At 47.3% G+C, this 13,413-nt stretch overlaps 1 protein-coding gene across 1 annotated transcript in view; it reads left to right on the forward strand.

Annotated features, from left to right (window-relative positions):
• The window catches only part of TBX4 (T-box transcription factor 4), a 69,393-nt gene extending 61,952 nt beyond the window's left edge, over positions 1-7,441 (forward strand). The window contains exons 5-8 of the mRNA XM_009633883.1: positions 532-684; positions 4,390-4,478; positions 5,190-5,431; positions 6,819-7,441. Of these exons, the coding sequence (XP_009632178.1) occupies positions 532-684; positions 4,390-4,478; positions 5,190-5,431; positions 6,819-7,441 (1,107 nt within the window). The remainder of the gene's footprint in view (positions 1-531; positions 685-4,389; positions 4,479-5,189; positions 5,432-6,818) is intronic.
• Positions 7,442-13,413: the final 5,972 nt, after the last annotated feature.

A 13,413-nucleotide genomic window follows, 5' to 3' on the forward strand; every position in this document is an offset into this window, starting at 1 on the left:
GGGGGGGAAATCTCCCCTTTTGTAGTTTTCTTTTACCAGCAGATAAAAGAAAAACAGCTTGCTTTTTTTTTCCCCCTGTGGTTTCTGTGATATTTTTTTTTTTGCCTCTGCTAAACTGTGTATTTTTCAGCTCAGTAAAGTATTTATTAGGACTCTTTATGGACCAGTCTGCTGATGAATTATATATATTGTACAGCTTCAGCATGAGCTGGGAAAAAAATTTATGACCTTTTTTTTTTTTTTTTTCCACCCAGACTGACTCTATCCAATAGCAATAAGAAAATGAGGATTTACCAGGAAAGCTTTAAGTTCAGTTCTGCTTGCCAGAGCAGCAGATACCTTTTCTGTCTTGGTTCATGTGCGTTTATGTAATGTAATTTTCCCCTCTAATTTGAAGGCAAAGCTAAAGCTGAGCACTAGTGGGCTTTTGTGTAGTACAGCCTGTCAAATAGCTATGGCTTGGCTTTGCTGCTGCTTTTTTTTTTTTTTTTTTCAATTAGATTCCTCACTCTGGCATCAATTGTTTTTCAGATCATTCTTAATTCAATGCATAAATACCAACCACGGCTGCATATTGTGAAGGCGGATGAGAACAACGCTTTCGGGTCAAAGAACACAGCCTTCTGCACCCACGTTTTCCCAGAGACATCCTTTATATCGGTGACCTCCTACCAGAATCACAAGGTAGGCTGCTTTTCTGCCTAAAGGGCCTTAATTTCTCATTGTGGCTTTTTGCAACTGCCGTCGGCTGCGAAATGAGCTTCCAAATTGCAGCGGCACGGCGAGGTGGGTGCGGTGCCGTGCTTTGATGGGCAGGAGCTGTTTGCTGGGAGGGTGGGAGCGGGGGGAAGAGCCTCTTACGGTGCAGCAGAAAATGCCTGCTTTAAAAGACGAGTTTCCATCCCAGCGTTAAGCCAGAGCGACGAGGCAGAGGATGCAGCTAAGGAGCAGCACGACGGCCGTCGGGTAACAATATCTTGGCAAACCCTGGCCAGACCCTAAGGAATCGGTGGGCTCGTAGAGGCTAAGATGTCATTCAAAACAGCAAGCAAATCTAATAATGACTAATAAAGCTTGCTCATAAATCTACAGTGAAAAGTAATTGTAGAATGTGTAGTTAGTGAGATGTACGAGGAATGTAACCATAAAAACGCAGCTCAGAGCCTGCCCTGGGGTGAGCACATGAAGGCAGGAGGGGTCTGGGGGCTTGGGTTTATTTTGGGGGGGCTTGGTTCTGCGCTTTGGGTGTGTGGCCCAGATACCTGCGCATCGTAGGGTTTGGCTTTGCTTCTTTTTTTGAGCATGTGGGTATGGGTAGCGTTCCATCTGAGGGCTTTACCAGCCCAGGTCACTAGCAGGAGGGACAGCAATGTTAATGGTCACCTCCCCGTGACAACGGGTGCTCTGTCACCAGGGCCGGGAGAGGAGGGGGTGCCAGGCAGGGGATGGCGAGGCTCCGTTTTCAAGCCTGCTACCGGGTTCGCCTGCCTTTGCGCAAGCTCCTGCTCCCCTGCAGTTTTGCTAACGGTGAGGTCCGACTGCAGGGTCGCAGGAGGAGTAAGTGGAGTTTTTAAAGTGCACCAGGATTCATAAATAAAGGTGCAGCATGAAGTAGTGCTGCTGGAGCCCTCCTGTCACCCCGAACGTGAAATCCGCCATGCGTAAAGGTATTAGCTCCTTTTCTACACATTCCCAGGAAAATACTACAGGAACAGGAACGTATGTGAAATTCTTCCTCCCCAATAACCTGACCAGACCTTGTCCTCCCAAGCAGGATGCCCTTTGATGCTTGAGGTATAGAGTCCTTGCAAGATTTTGCAATTAGTGAGCCTGTTAAGAGACTCAGAGCAGAAACGTGGATGTGTGCGTTATGGTAAGATGGGGGGCGGGGGGGAAGAAGTCCCTATTTGGACGGTGAAGTGAATCCTGTTCGAAAAGTTGTAGCTGTCAGTGTAAAAGGACCAGTTGCCCGAACATGGTTAACCAAAAAGGCTGGAAAGAGCTTATTTAATACCTACTTAAAATGTCTCATGTGTCAATAGTGCCTTTCATCCCTAAGGTTCCCAAAGTGCTTCATAAACTTAATACTTCCACTGTCATTGCCATACAGCCGCTGCTGGGGGAGGCTGGTGCCTGGGTGGCAGCACAGAAGGGACTCGACAGATTTAGGGAAAATGCCCCAATTCATTTGTGAAGGTCCTGTGAGGAGCCGCCCCGGTGCTGCCCAGCTCTCGCTCTCTGATCCGCAGGCTGGGGGGGTTGGATGCCGCCCGGCCGGGGGAGCGCGGTCGCCTGCAGCGGAGGATCGGGAGGCAGGAGGTCCCACCACGACCTCACTGCGGTCTCGAGAAAATCACGACTGCAGAGAAACATCCAAATGGTTTTACTTCTTCTCTTAGGCATTGACAACTAAAAACCCAGGCTGGGCATCTTTTGGAAAAAACAAACCACAAAATTATTTTTAGCTCAGAAATAGCCTGCTAGCAAGAAGTGTCCTTGTGAATAATCGTCTTTCTAAACAAAAAATGAGAGTCTTGGTTACGGAGCTGACTGTGGGGCTCCCAGAGGTGGAAAGCTGATGATAGAGGCTGCCCCCAGGAAGGCTCGGTGAGGAAGGTGTAGGTCTTTACCCAAAACTCCCTCCTGGGTTGGGTGAAGCAGGGGAAGGTGACAAGGAGGTACTGAAGCCCCAATTCTGCTCATGTCAGAAGAAAACCACAGTCACTAAATAACAAAATTAAATTAAGATGTACAAACCTGATGTCGGGCTGTGGGTTGGGAAGGGCCCTACGCTTCTTGTGGTCCATCAGCTGATTGGGAGCTACCCTGGAGCCACTGCGGGCTGTGGGAGCAGGGAGGAGAAGCTCGAGCCCTCGAGGCCGGTTAAATTCCCACGTCACCGCCTTCCTGCTCCATCACAGATACCAGCCAGCTGTTTTCTCAGGAGTTTTTTGGTAAGGGATATTTTTCAGCATTGCTAAGAGAGTAGTTGTTAGTTATAGCAACACGCTCGGAAAATCATCCAAACGCAGAACTTACTTGTTATCCTCGCCGCTAAAAGCGGGCGCAGGCTGGTGCAAGCCCCCGGCCGGCTCGCAGCGGGGAGCAGAGGGGTGACCCAAGGGCAGCAGCATGGTCTGCAGGGAGATGATGCACGTCCTCACCCTCTCCTGGAAAAGGTCTTTTCAGTGATAATTGGGTGCCCAAGGAGATGATCCTACCCGCTGGTGTCCCTTAGCAGGGAAGGACGTTAATAAGACCTGTTTCTGACCAGCTCTGTCCCTGCTATGTGTTTGACCTGGCTATAGCCTTGCTGTCCAAGAGCCGCAGGTGTCTCTTGGTGCACAGGCACATGTACGTCTCTTTGGGACGTGGACAAGGGATATTTTTAGGAGCTCCCGTGTCCCTACTCCAGCGTCCCTACAAATGTTCTGGTGCTGCTCTGGAATCTTGCAGCTCCTGAAACCCACTCAGATGATCTTGTTCGCTACCTGTTTATCTTTACAAACCACTTTGTTAAAGAGGTGGTTTATTCTCATTTTTCACCAGATAACCACATACCTCTTCCCGGCCTTCCTGACTGTTGTATGGCTTTGGTAGGGACCGGGTGGCAGGGTTGGCAAGGGAAAACTGTATTTGCTGGGGCTGTAAGACAGATGAAGTGCTGAATGTTTTAAAAGGAAATTTCACACATAATTTTTTTAAACAGAATTTTCATGAAATGGCAGAGCTTTCACAGTTCTTTTACCAAAACTGAGCTCCATCAAAATTAAGTCTAGGCTCGATCAGTTCTAAGGCATTTTGACCCTTTTAATGCACTGCAGCTCCTTGGGGGGAAAGGCAGTTCTTGCAAAAGGCAGCAACTGCCCCTTGCCCAAAGAATTCACTGCTATTTGAGCTATGAGCCTTTTCACAGAGGAAAAATGACTGAATGAAGAATGTAAAGATGTATAAAATTGTTATGGAGATGAGGGAGAGCCACACTAGAAGGAACAGGGGTCTCTAACATGGAGACATAGGAAATCTTCTTCTAAATCAGACAAATATATTCTCACTAACAAGAGCCCAGAATCAGGACACGGGACCCAGCCTTCAGGAAATTTGCATTCCTGTCCTCACTCGTAATCAGCAATTTTGTCAGCTTTTACAAGCTGCTTCTGCAAGATCTAGCACCGAACTTCACAGCTGCGTTTCTCTCTCAGCCCTGAAGGCAGCAACGCCGTCCCTGCCACCGCGTCCTTTAGATGGCTGAAACTCTCGTGGCCGCCGCGTTCTGCGGGGTGTCGCGTAGGACAGGGCACCCCGAGACCTACAGCCTCAGACCTGCTGCTGCACCTATCGGTCTGATCTGGTTTCAAACGCTTTATGCTTGGTTTCATTCTTTTAAAGATAACCCAGCTGAAAATTGAAAACAACCCCTTTGCCAAAGGATTCAGGGGGAGCGACGACAGCGACCTGCGCGTGGCGCGACTGCAAAGGTACGGCCGAGCAGCGCGAGGAGGGAGGGCAGCCAGGAGGTTCGCAGCGAGGTGGCCTCCTGCCCAGCTCATGGGGGTCAAGGAGCTGCTGTGGGGTGTGCAGGGGTGCGTGACCCCAGGCAGCGTCTGTGGGCAGGCGGTGTCCGACACGCAGCCAGCCAGCACATCCTTCCCACCCGTGCCCTGGGCTTTAACCCTCATTCTGCTACTAAAGCGCTGCACCTCTTTGCAGAAGAAGTTAAAAGGTGCCTGTGCCGTGGGGGCATCACATTTTCTTGTGCTCTGAGGGCATTAGGGCTTTTCATGCCATTTATACCCCTGAAAAGCTCCTCCTGCCTGGTGTCGTAATACTTGCCCACACCCAGCAGAGCGTGATGAGTTCATCGCATTTGGCAAAGGGCGTTGAAGTCATTGGATGGGCATGCTCAAGGGAAGCCAAACCAACATTTCATCTTTCTGTTTTAATGCTGATTGCTGTCTAACTGGTAATAATTTTTCTCACCTCTTGTAGCAAAGAATATCCAGTCATTTCCAAAAGCATCATGAGGCAGAGGTTGGTGTCCAGTCATGGCCAGCTTTCGACATGCATTTGGCAAAGGGTGTTGAAGTCATTGGATGGGCATGCTCGAGGGAAGCCAAACCAACATTTCATCTTCCTGTTTTAATGCTGATTGCTGTCTAACTGGTAATAATTTTTCTCACCTCTTGTAGCAAAGAATATCCAGTCATTTCCAAAAGCATCATGAGGCAGAGGTTGGTGTCCAGTCATGGCCAGCTTTCGACAAAGCCAGATGTTAACCCACTTCATGGGAATCACCAGACCCTTCAACATTATCAGTACGAGAACGGTGCTCACATGCAATTTGCGGCTTCAGATACTCAAGATCTGCCACTCAACACCTTCACAGCACAGAGAGATTCAGGGCTCTTCTATCATTGCCTAAAAAGAAGAGGTAATGCGAGTTCACAGCTAGGAAAATATTACAGCAAATAAACCTAAGAGCACGAGCACTGAAAGCTTACCGCTAATTCCAGTGAGTTTTGGGTCGGGCTCCTAGGCCTTGATCTTCAAAGATACTGATGTGAGCAAAGGGTTTTGGAGGATCAGGGCCCAGGAGCTGGGGTTTTGGGCAATTTTTAGTGGTTTTGACCCATAGAAGGTGAATTCAGACTCTGAGTCAGCCGAAAAAAATACTCAGAATGTATAAGTCAAATGGCATGAGCCCACGCTGGAAAATTATCCATCGTTAGAATCAGCTGAATTAATAATTGTTTGGAGGAGGCCTTACCCACCCTGAGATGTTCGGACACTGCCGTTAGCACTGATGCAATTATACACGTTCAGCACTTTCCCAGGGTGAGGCCGTTAGCGATTCTCTCGAGGTCTGCAGAGGAGTGGGACTGCGGTAGCCGTCTGTAAGCGCCCCTGTCTTCTTAGCCACAAGTTCGCAAGTTTAAGTGGGCTGTAGCTACATTCCCTGCCTTTTAGTCCAGCATCAGAAGAGCTCGCAGCATGTTTTAAGTTAAATTGAAAAATTTTGCACAGAAAAAAAAAATCCTTCTATTTGCATGTCTCATTGGCCGCTAATGTATTTAAGCTGTGAGGATCCTCTGATCATGGGCAAATGAAGAATCTAACAGCACCAGTAATGAGGACTGCAAGACAAATGTGTCATTTTAGCAGATGTTTAATCTGCAGATGAATTCACTAATTCATCCAGAGAACGATCCTAACAACCAGCGGAAAGCTGCTGGTAAACACAGCCACAGTCGTCGTAACCCGTAGGAGAGGGGCCACAGCTTCCCAGCGTAAAGCCGAGGGGAAGGACTGATGACGGGGAAAGGGCTGCTTTATCTGGAGATATTTCTGCAGCTTTTGACACGAATATCTGGGAAATGTATAGTCATTTTTGTAATGACAGGAAGGCAGGCTGCGATAAGGCCCTTTAAGAGACTTCTTGAATTTGTCAGGAGTAACGCTGCGGGAGTGTCAGGGACCTCTCTTATCTGGATGAAGGTGAAGTAATCTCTGATGTGAGAGTGGTAGCCCAAGTCACTCGCTCAGCCTGATAAGTGGCACCAGAATGCTTTGAGGCCGAGGGGATTAGCCTGACATTTGCAACACAATGGTTTTTTGATGTTGGACGTTGTCTTTCCAGACTAAAATGGTTTAACTGGATTAATCTGAAAAAGAGCACCAGTTGTTTAGGGAAATAATCGCAGCTTGGATGCTTGGCTTCTAAGGGGACTCTGTAAAACCACCCTGGGCTCGTAGCAGATCCCCGTTAAACGTTGCCGCTCTGGGAGCTGCTCCTGAACACCAATTTTCTTTGTTTGCAGAAAGCGCCCGGCACCTGGACCTGCCCTGCAAACGCTCCTACCTGGAAGCCTCCTCTTCTGTAGGAGACGATCACTATTTCCGTTCCCCGCCTCCGTACGATCAGCAGATGCTAAGCCCTTCCTATTGCAGCGAGGTGACTCCGAGGGAAGCGTGCATGTACTCTAGTTCTGGGGCTGAAATCGCTGGCGTCTCAGCGGTCGACGACTTGCCACCTCCACCTCCCCCCTTGAGCTGCAATATGTGGACTTCTGTCGCACCTTACACCAGCTACAGTGTTCAGACAATGGAAACTGTCCCTTACCAGCCTTTCCCTGCTCATTTCACTGCCACCACCATGATGCCGCGGCTCCCGTCCATCACGGGTCAAGGCTCGCAGCCACCAGGTAACAGCCACTTCAGTGTCTACAACCAGCTGTCCCAGTCTCAGGTTCGGGAGCGCGTTCCTTCTTCGTCTTTCCCAAGGGAAAGGGTGCACCCGTCTGTGTGCGAGAGAAAACCCCCCTCTCCGCACCTAAACGCGGCGAACGAATTCCTGTACTCACAAAGCTTTTCCTTGTCGAGGGAGTCGTCGCTGCAGTATCATTCAGGGATGGGGACTGTGGAGAACTGGACTGACGGATGACTCCGGCGGCCAAGCGATGCCACAGCCAACGTTACTGCTCCAGGACAGTGTTCAATCAGTGTTGATACCTGTGGGTAACTTGCACTTCGGTGAGACAAATGTGCATTTCCAGAGGATTTGTGTGGGTGAAGAGCTTGTATCTGCAGACACACAGAGAATTACATCTCCTGCCTTGGTGGGCTGGATTCATCAGTCTCATAACTGACTGCCGAATAAATTAATTCCCGCGTCTTCATTACCAATCCGGTAGAAACCACCGTCATGACTAACAAGGGAAGTAGCTAGTCATTTTCTTCTGCTTGTAATATTAAACATCCATGGGCAAATTTTGGCTATTTGAGAAAAATAGGCGCTTCACTTTTATGGTACTTGGTTGGTGAAGTCACAGCATCCCAAAACTCAAAGAAAAAAGCGATCTGTTCGGTTGCGTAGTTCAAGGACTGCTGTAGCAGCGCTTCTGTAGCCCTTTCTATCTGTAGAAATTCCTTCTTCCTCTGGAAGTGACGGAGCCGTAGGAGCGCAGGGGCCGGCGGGGAGGCTCGGCGGTGGGGTCAGGGAGCTGCGGTGCCGCTCCGGTACCTCCCCGGCGCAGCGCAGGGTTCGTGCCATGGCGTTGAGAGGAGAAGGCACCGATGCACAAATGTCTCTTCTTCCCCCCCCCACACCACCCTCGTTTGTGGCTGTGGGAAACTAAGAAGTGAAGCGTCGTGCGCGAGGCGAAACAGCAAATTAATTGCAGCGTTAGGAACAGACCCAGTGTCTTCAGACTCCCATCCGTTGATTGAATCACACTTGCTTTTTGCAATATATTTATGAAGTTTAAGCTTAAAAGTCGCTAATACTTTCCAGAAACGATTTCTGCATTTGCTGGTCCTTGATTTCTTTCGTATTCAGCTGAAACGCGCCTTTTGTACTATGTTTTTTTTCTTTTGCAGCTAAGTCAGAAAGAATTGTTTTCAGCATAAAGGAGGCATAGAGGAATATTTTCTTATTGTGGGGTGGGGTGGGAAGAGGTCCCATTACCTGTCAGGCTTTACAGTGTACAAATATTTGTAGAACAGGTAAAAAATCTGTAACCAGTGTATACATTGCTACTATTGTTTACTGTGGAAGTATCTTGAACTGACTCCTTCAGCGCTGGCTTTGCCCACCCTGGCGTGTCCCTAGGAGGTAAGGAGGGGGTCACTCAGCCGACAGCCACGGTGCGAAACGGCCTCACCTGGGAAAGCGAGCTGCGCTCTTCCTGGGACGAAACTCCCATTGCCTTCACCCAAAAAAGCTCCCGAGCAGGGGGGTGTCCTCCTCTGGTCTGCAGTGGGTCCATCCTGCTGAGCCGCCAGGCGATGCTGTCCTAAGGGATGGCAGAGGTGATGCTGGGAGCTTGGTTCCACTAAAGAGCACAATATTTAAGTTCTAGTCATGCACAGCAGGGTTCCCCCCGCCCCGCCCCGCTTCCCAAACGGGCAATGGCGAAAAGCTGAAATAGAAATTTGGAGGTCGGGTGGTACTTCTGCGTTTCAATGAATCCATTCCAGTGACGAGAGGCTGATGGATGAGGGCGGCTGCTTGCGGTCAGGCAACCCCGAGGCCACAAAAGTGGAGGTCGCGATTCAACCAGGGCAATCTCACCCCCCCCATCCAGCAGAGAGTGTGTGTGGCTGGTGTGGAGCTTGTAATCGGATTTTGGAAATCACTACAATTTTTGCATGCTGAATAGCTATTTATATACATATATATTTTATATATATATATAAAAATATATATATATATCACAAATGCAGGCCACGTGTCCAATTCAGCTTTGCTTTTTACGAATGAAATACTTAATAAAAATGAATGTTGCAAGTTTTTTTTTTGGAAAGACATCTATTTAAGATTTTTTTATTACACACCTTTGATGTAAAAACTAAGAATTGGTTAGATAAAAAACATATATACTACAGATAAATCTTTATTAGAAACCACATTAGATACAGGTGATATGGAATTTTTAAGTGTTTGTTACATAGCATGGACATTTTATTTTACATATCAGAACATAAAGTCATTTTACTACTACAAGCTGTCTCTGGGTGCGTTTCAATAATTCGTATAAAAATGTTTCGTGGTGAATTACTGGATGCCTCGTCTCTCGTCTGTCTCCCGCTGTCCGAGTATGCCAATCTATCTCACATGGTCCCAAGGTGCACACTTGACCTTTTTTTTTTTACCGTCTCATGGCTCCACCATCAAACTTTAACTGCCCGCTGCAAGACTAAGGGGGTTGGGCTGGTTTGTGATCTCTCTTGTTTCTTTTTTTTTAGTGGACACGTGAATTGATCTGAATACACCGAGCTAAGTTAAAAGCAGGCGCTGGCCTGATAACAAGAGCACCAAAATGATGTTCCTGTACTTACATGCAGCTGGGTTACAACAATAGTGAAGAATTAAAGGTTGGAGGTGGGGGGGGCGGAGGGCCGAGGGTAGCACCAGGTTGGACGGGGCTGTGAGCAACCTGATGTGGTTCAAGGTGTCCCTGCTCCTGCAGGGGGGTTGGGCTGGGTGACCTCTGGGGGTCCCTTCCCACCCAAACCATTCTGTGATTCTATGATTCACCAACCATTATTTGAAATGCTCAGTCCATTGCTCACTGACACTGAATCAACAGGAAAAGAGACAAATGCTGCCACTATAACCTAAAAATTAATGGGGTCAGCCGTCCAGAGTCCCAATGACAAGCTAGACTGGATCTTGTTTTACAAATACGATTAACAGAATAACAGTGTCATTTTTAATGAATAATCATTGCTTCTATTTTTAACCATTTATAGCGTCTGCTCATCAGTGCAGTATCGATTGATTGAAGGCAGTTTTAAAAGTAACTCCTATAAGAATTTGTTCCAGCAGCTTTGAGTTAATGCAGGGGATGTAGAGGAGACTTGACCGTGTAATTAATCTGAGTTTTAACTTGTGAGCACACAGCAGGCACCGCTGTCGGCCTTTGCAAAGGGCCCAGCCGAGGCTCGGTCGCAAGGCAGCCGCTGGAGCCGAGCAAGCACCCTGTGCAGCCCTGCGGCAAATCACGAGCTTTTAGTTACAAAAATAGCACACAATATTTGTGAGTACAGGACCTGATTGTAAAAGGCCGAGTTAGCATATACAAGTGCAAAATTTGGATATATGCTAATCTGGCCATCTGGGCTCCTTTTATAGTCAGTGGAGAGAGATCGGGCATTTAGATTGAACTGGGATGAATCATTCTCCAGCGATGATCTTTTTCCACTCGGAGAGGCATCTAGCTGGTGGCCCATTTCTAAATGGCTAAAGTTAAGTCAGTAAGACGCCCTTCTCCGTGAGATCGATAAAAACAATTAGATAGCATTAAATAGCGATCAGCTGACGAATCTCATTCGACCTGAGCACACAGCCATAGCTAGCACATCCCTGAAGCACGTTCTGGTTGTATTAATTCATGGAATGGAAATGTCCTGTTCTTTTTTGGGGTTGGGGTGGGTGTTTTCTGTTGCAAAATTTCTAACCTGGTTTACGTATCCGATCCCAAGAGCGAGCTCATGGGCAAGGCGGGCGGCACTGGGCTGGCCGGAGGAGGCACCCAGGCTCCACTTCATTCCTCCTGCGTTTCACATCTGGGTGGGTTTGGCAGTTGCTGAGCGTGCGACTCCCTGCCGAGCCCCGGGCTGCGCAGCGGCATTCCCAGAGGAGCCTGCCTGGAGCGCGCTGCCCGGCTGCCGGCAGTCAGAAACAGAGAGCACAGCCACGGCGAAGAATCCTTGAATCCTTAAGGATCTGGGACCTGCCCATTTTGGAGGCAGGAAGTTACTGGTCTATTTGTTTTTCAGATCAGAAACACTATAAACTGCAGACATCATTAAAAAAAATCCCAACAACCTGCACAGCATTAAAATAGATCAAGTATGCTTACTGCGTCAGGGCTTGATTTACTACACTTTAAACAGCTTTTACTTCTCAAGAATGTGGAGAACTTCACGTGTGTGGAGGCTTTTTCATCTCTAGCTCTGGTTAGATGGCTTGTTGCATCGTAACGGAATGGCAATCAAAGTGCAGAAGAACTAGGTCCATTTTAAACCAGATTAAGGCAAAAATTAGCAGGCAAGGAAAACTGGGATACACATGAGGTCTGTTTTCCATTGATGTATTCTGATCTGCACCTAAAAGGCTGGGGGATTTTTTTTATTCTGTTTTTCTTTAAGGTAGATGTCCAAATTTAATATTGGCGCAAGCCAGCTTAGTTCCACCGAGTCCGACAGCCCTGATGCCAGCACTGAGTTTGGACTTCACCCTAAATAGAACAAATATTTGTATCAGTTTGCTGAGTATGTGAGTAATACGAATATTTGCCAGAATTTAAACAAGCTAAGCTTAAGTCATGCCAAAAGCCCCACCATTCAATTTGGTATCATTGGCAGCTCACAGGCTCAAGAGAGGCCTAAGTCTGGAAGAGCTGGGGTGTTTTTGGCAAACGCTAATTTTTTTTCTCTCCCTCCACATTTTGGAAAATTTGTGCCTCTCTGTATTAATTTATGATGTCATTAAATAATTCTTTTTGCAGCTTGTATAGAAAGAATGTTTCTTTTGAAGATGAGAACTCCCCGGAGAACGGTTATAGTGAAAAATTCCAGCAGGAGGAAAAAAAAACCCCTCCTCTCTCCTTGGCCACTCACGATTCTGCAGGAGTGTTTGAACAGCAAAAAATTTACAATATTTTAATTTAAGGACCTGCTCCAAGGAGGTGCCATGCACTTGACTGTGACAAGAGGCAGCCTAAATTCAATGTGATTGGAGTGGTTTTATTGTTGTGATAGTAGGCTGGAAGAGAAATCATGAGTCCGTGACTTGCTGGTGGAGAGAGTAAGGTTTTGAACTGATTTCCTTTCCACAAAGTACAGGATCAATATTAAAAATGAAGGAGAAGAAAATACTGGGAATGGTACAACAAAAGCAAAGAGCCTTGCCAACATGAACTGTATTTTAATGTGAAAACACTGTCATGAGAGAAACTGCCCCTTGGGCTCTGCCTATAAAACAGTCACTGTAGGCATTGGCGTTTCGATGGCAGCTTCACGCTAGGATTCACAGCCCCTCCTTGCACCAGCGCTGTGCAGTATAGACCAGCCTGGGTTGTATTTAAACCAAAGCGAAGTTTAAAATTAAACTTGGCATGGGCTGCTCAACCCTGTTGAGAAAGTCCTTGGGTAATGGCAAGGGAAGTCAATACCCTTGGCGCTTTGTGCCATGGTGCTGGGTGGTTACAGCTGCCAAGCAAGCCCCCATACCTGCCCTCTGACAGACCATTCCAGTCACAAGCAGCAAATGTACCTGTCTCGACTATTTTTGAGACTGACTTTTCAAATGTCACGGTGGATTTACGCAGGGTGTGCAGCAAGGCGTCTCCAGGCTGAAAATTGCACTCTGAGCCGGAGTCCACTTTTGGAACTGGGTCCTGAGAGAAGGACATAAAGAAGTGTATTAATTAGTGCAAAGTGCTGATAATGCTGGTTCCGTTAAAATCAGGATAATTTTGATTTCTGTTAATTAGAAACTTGTTTAACAAAAGAAGAGCAAACCCCACTGGAATGAAAACAGGAGGAATAGCTACAACAGGTCAAAAGGCTCTCGTTCCACTGCAAAGTACTGAGGGGTAAGAGGGTTGAGTGAATATTCTGCAAACATCAACATCGTTCAGCTGGGTTTTTGTGGCCGTTTTGCTTAGTTCTCAGCAAATGCTGATTTTTGTCTTTCAGCCATACATTGTTACAGTTCTGATTAATATTTTCACTGGGGTTGTATTTACAAACTGGAAGAAGATTTTTTTAAAAAAAATAAAATGCGGAATGTCGGCACTGTCTGCTTGGACACCGCTGATTTTAACAATTCTGAAAGACAATATTTGACAAATGGAGCTTCTAGTTGGGAGGTTTACACTGATAGCAGGGAACTGGGCCAAATTTGTC

Source organism: Egretta garzetta, unplaced genomic scaffold (genome assembly GCF_000687185.1).
Source record: "Egretta garzetta isolate BGI_Z169 unplaced genomic scaffold, ASM68718v1 scaffold112, whole genome shotgun sequence".
Taxonomy (NCBI): Eukaryota; Metazoa; Chordata; class Aves; order Pelecaniformes; family Ardeidae; genus Egretta; species Egretta garzetta.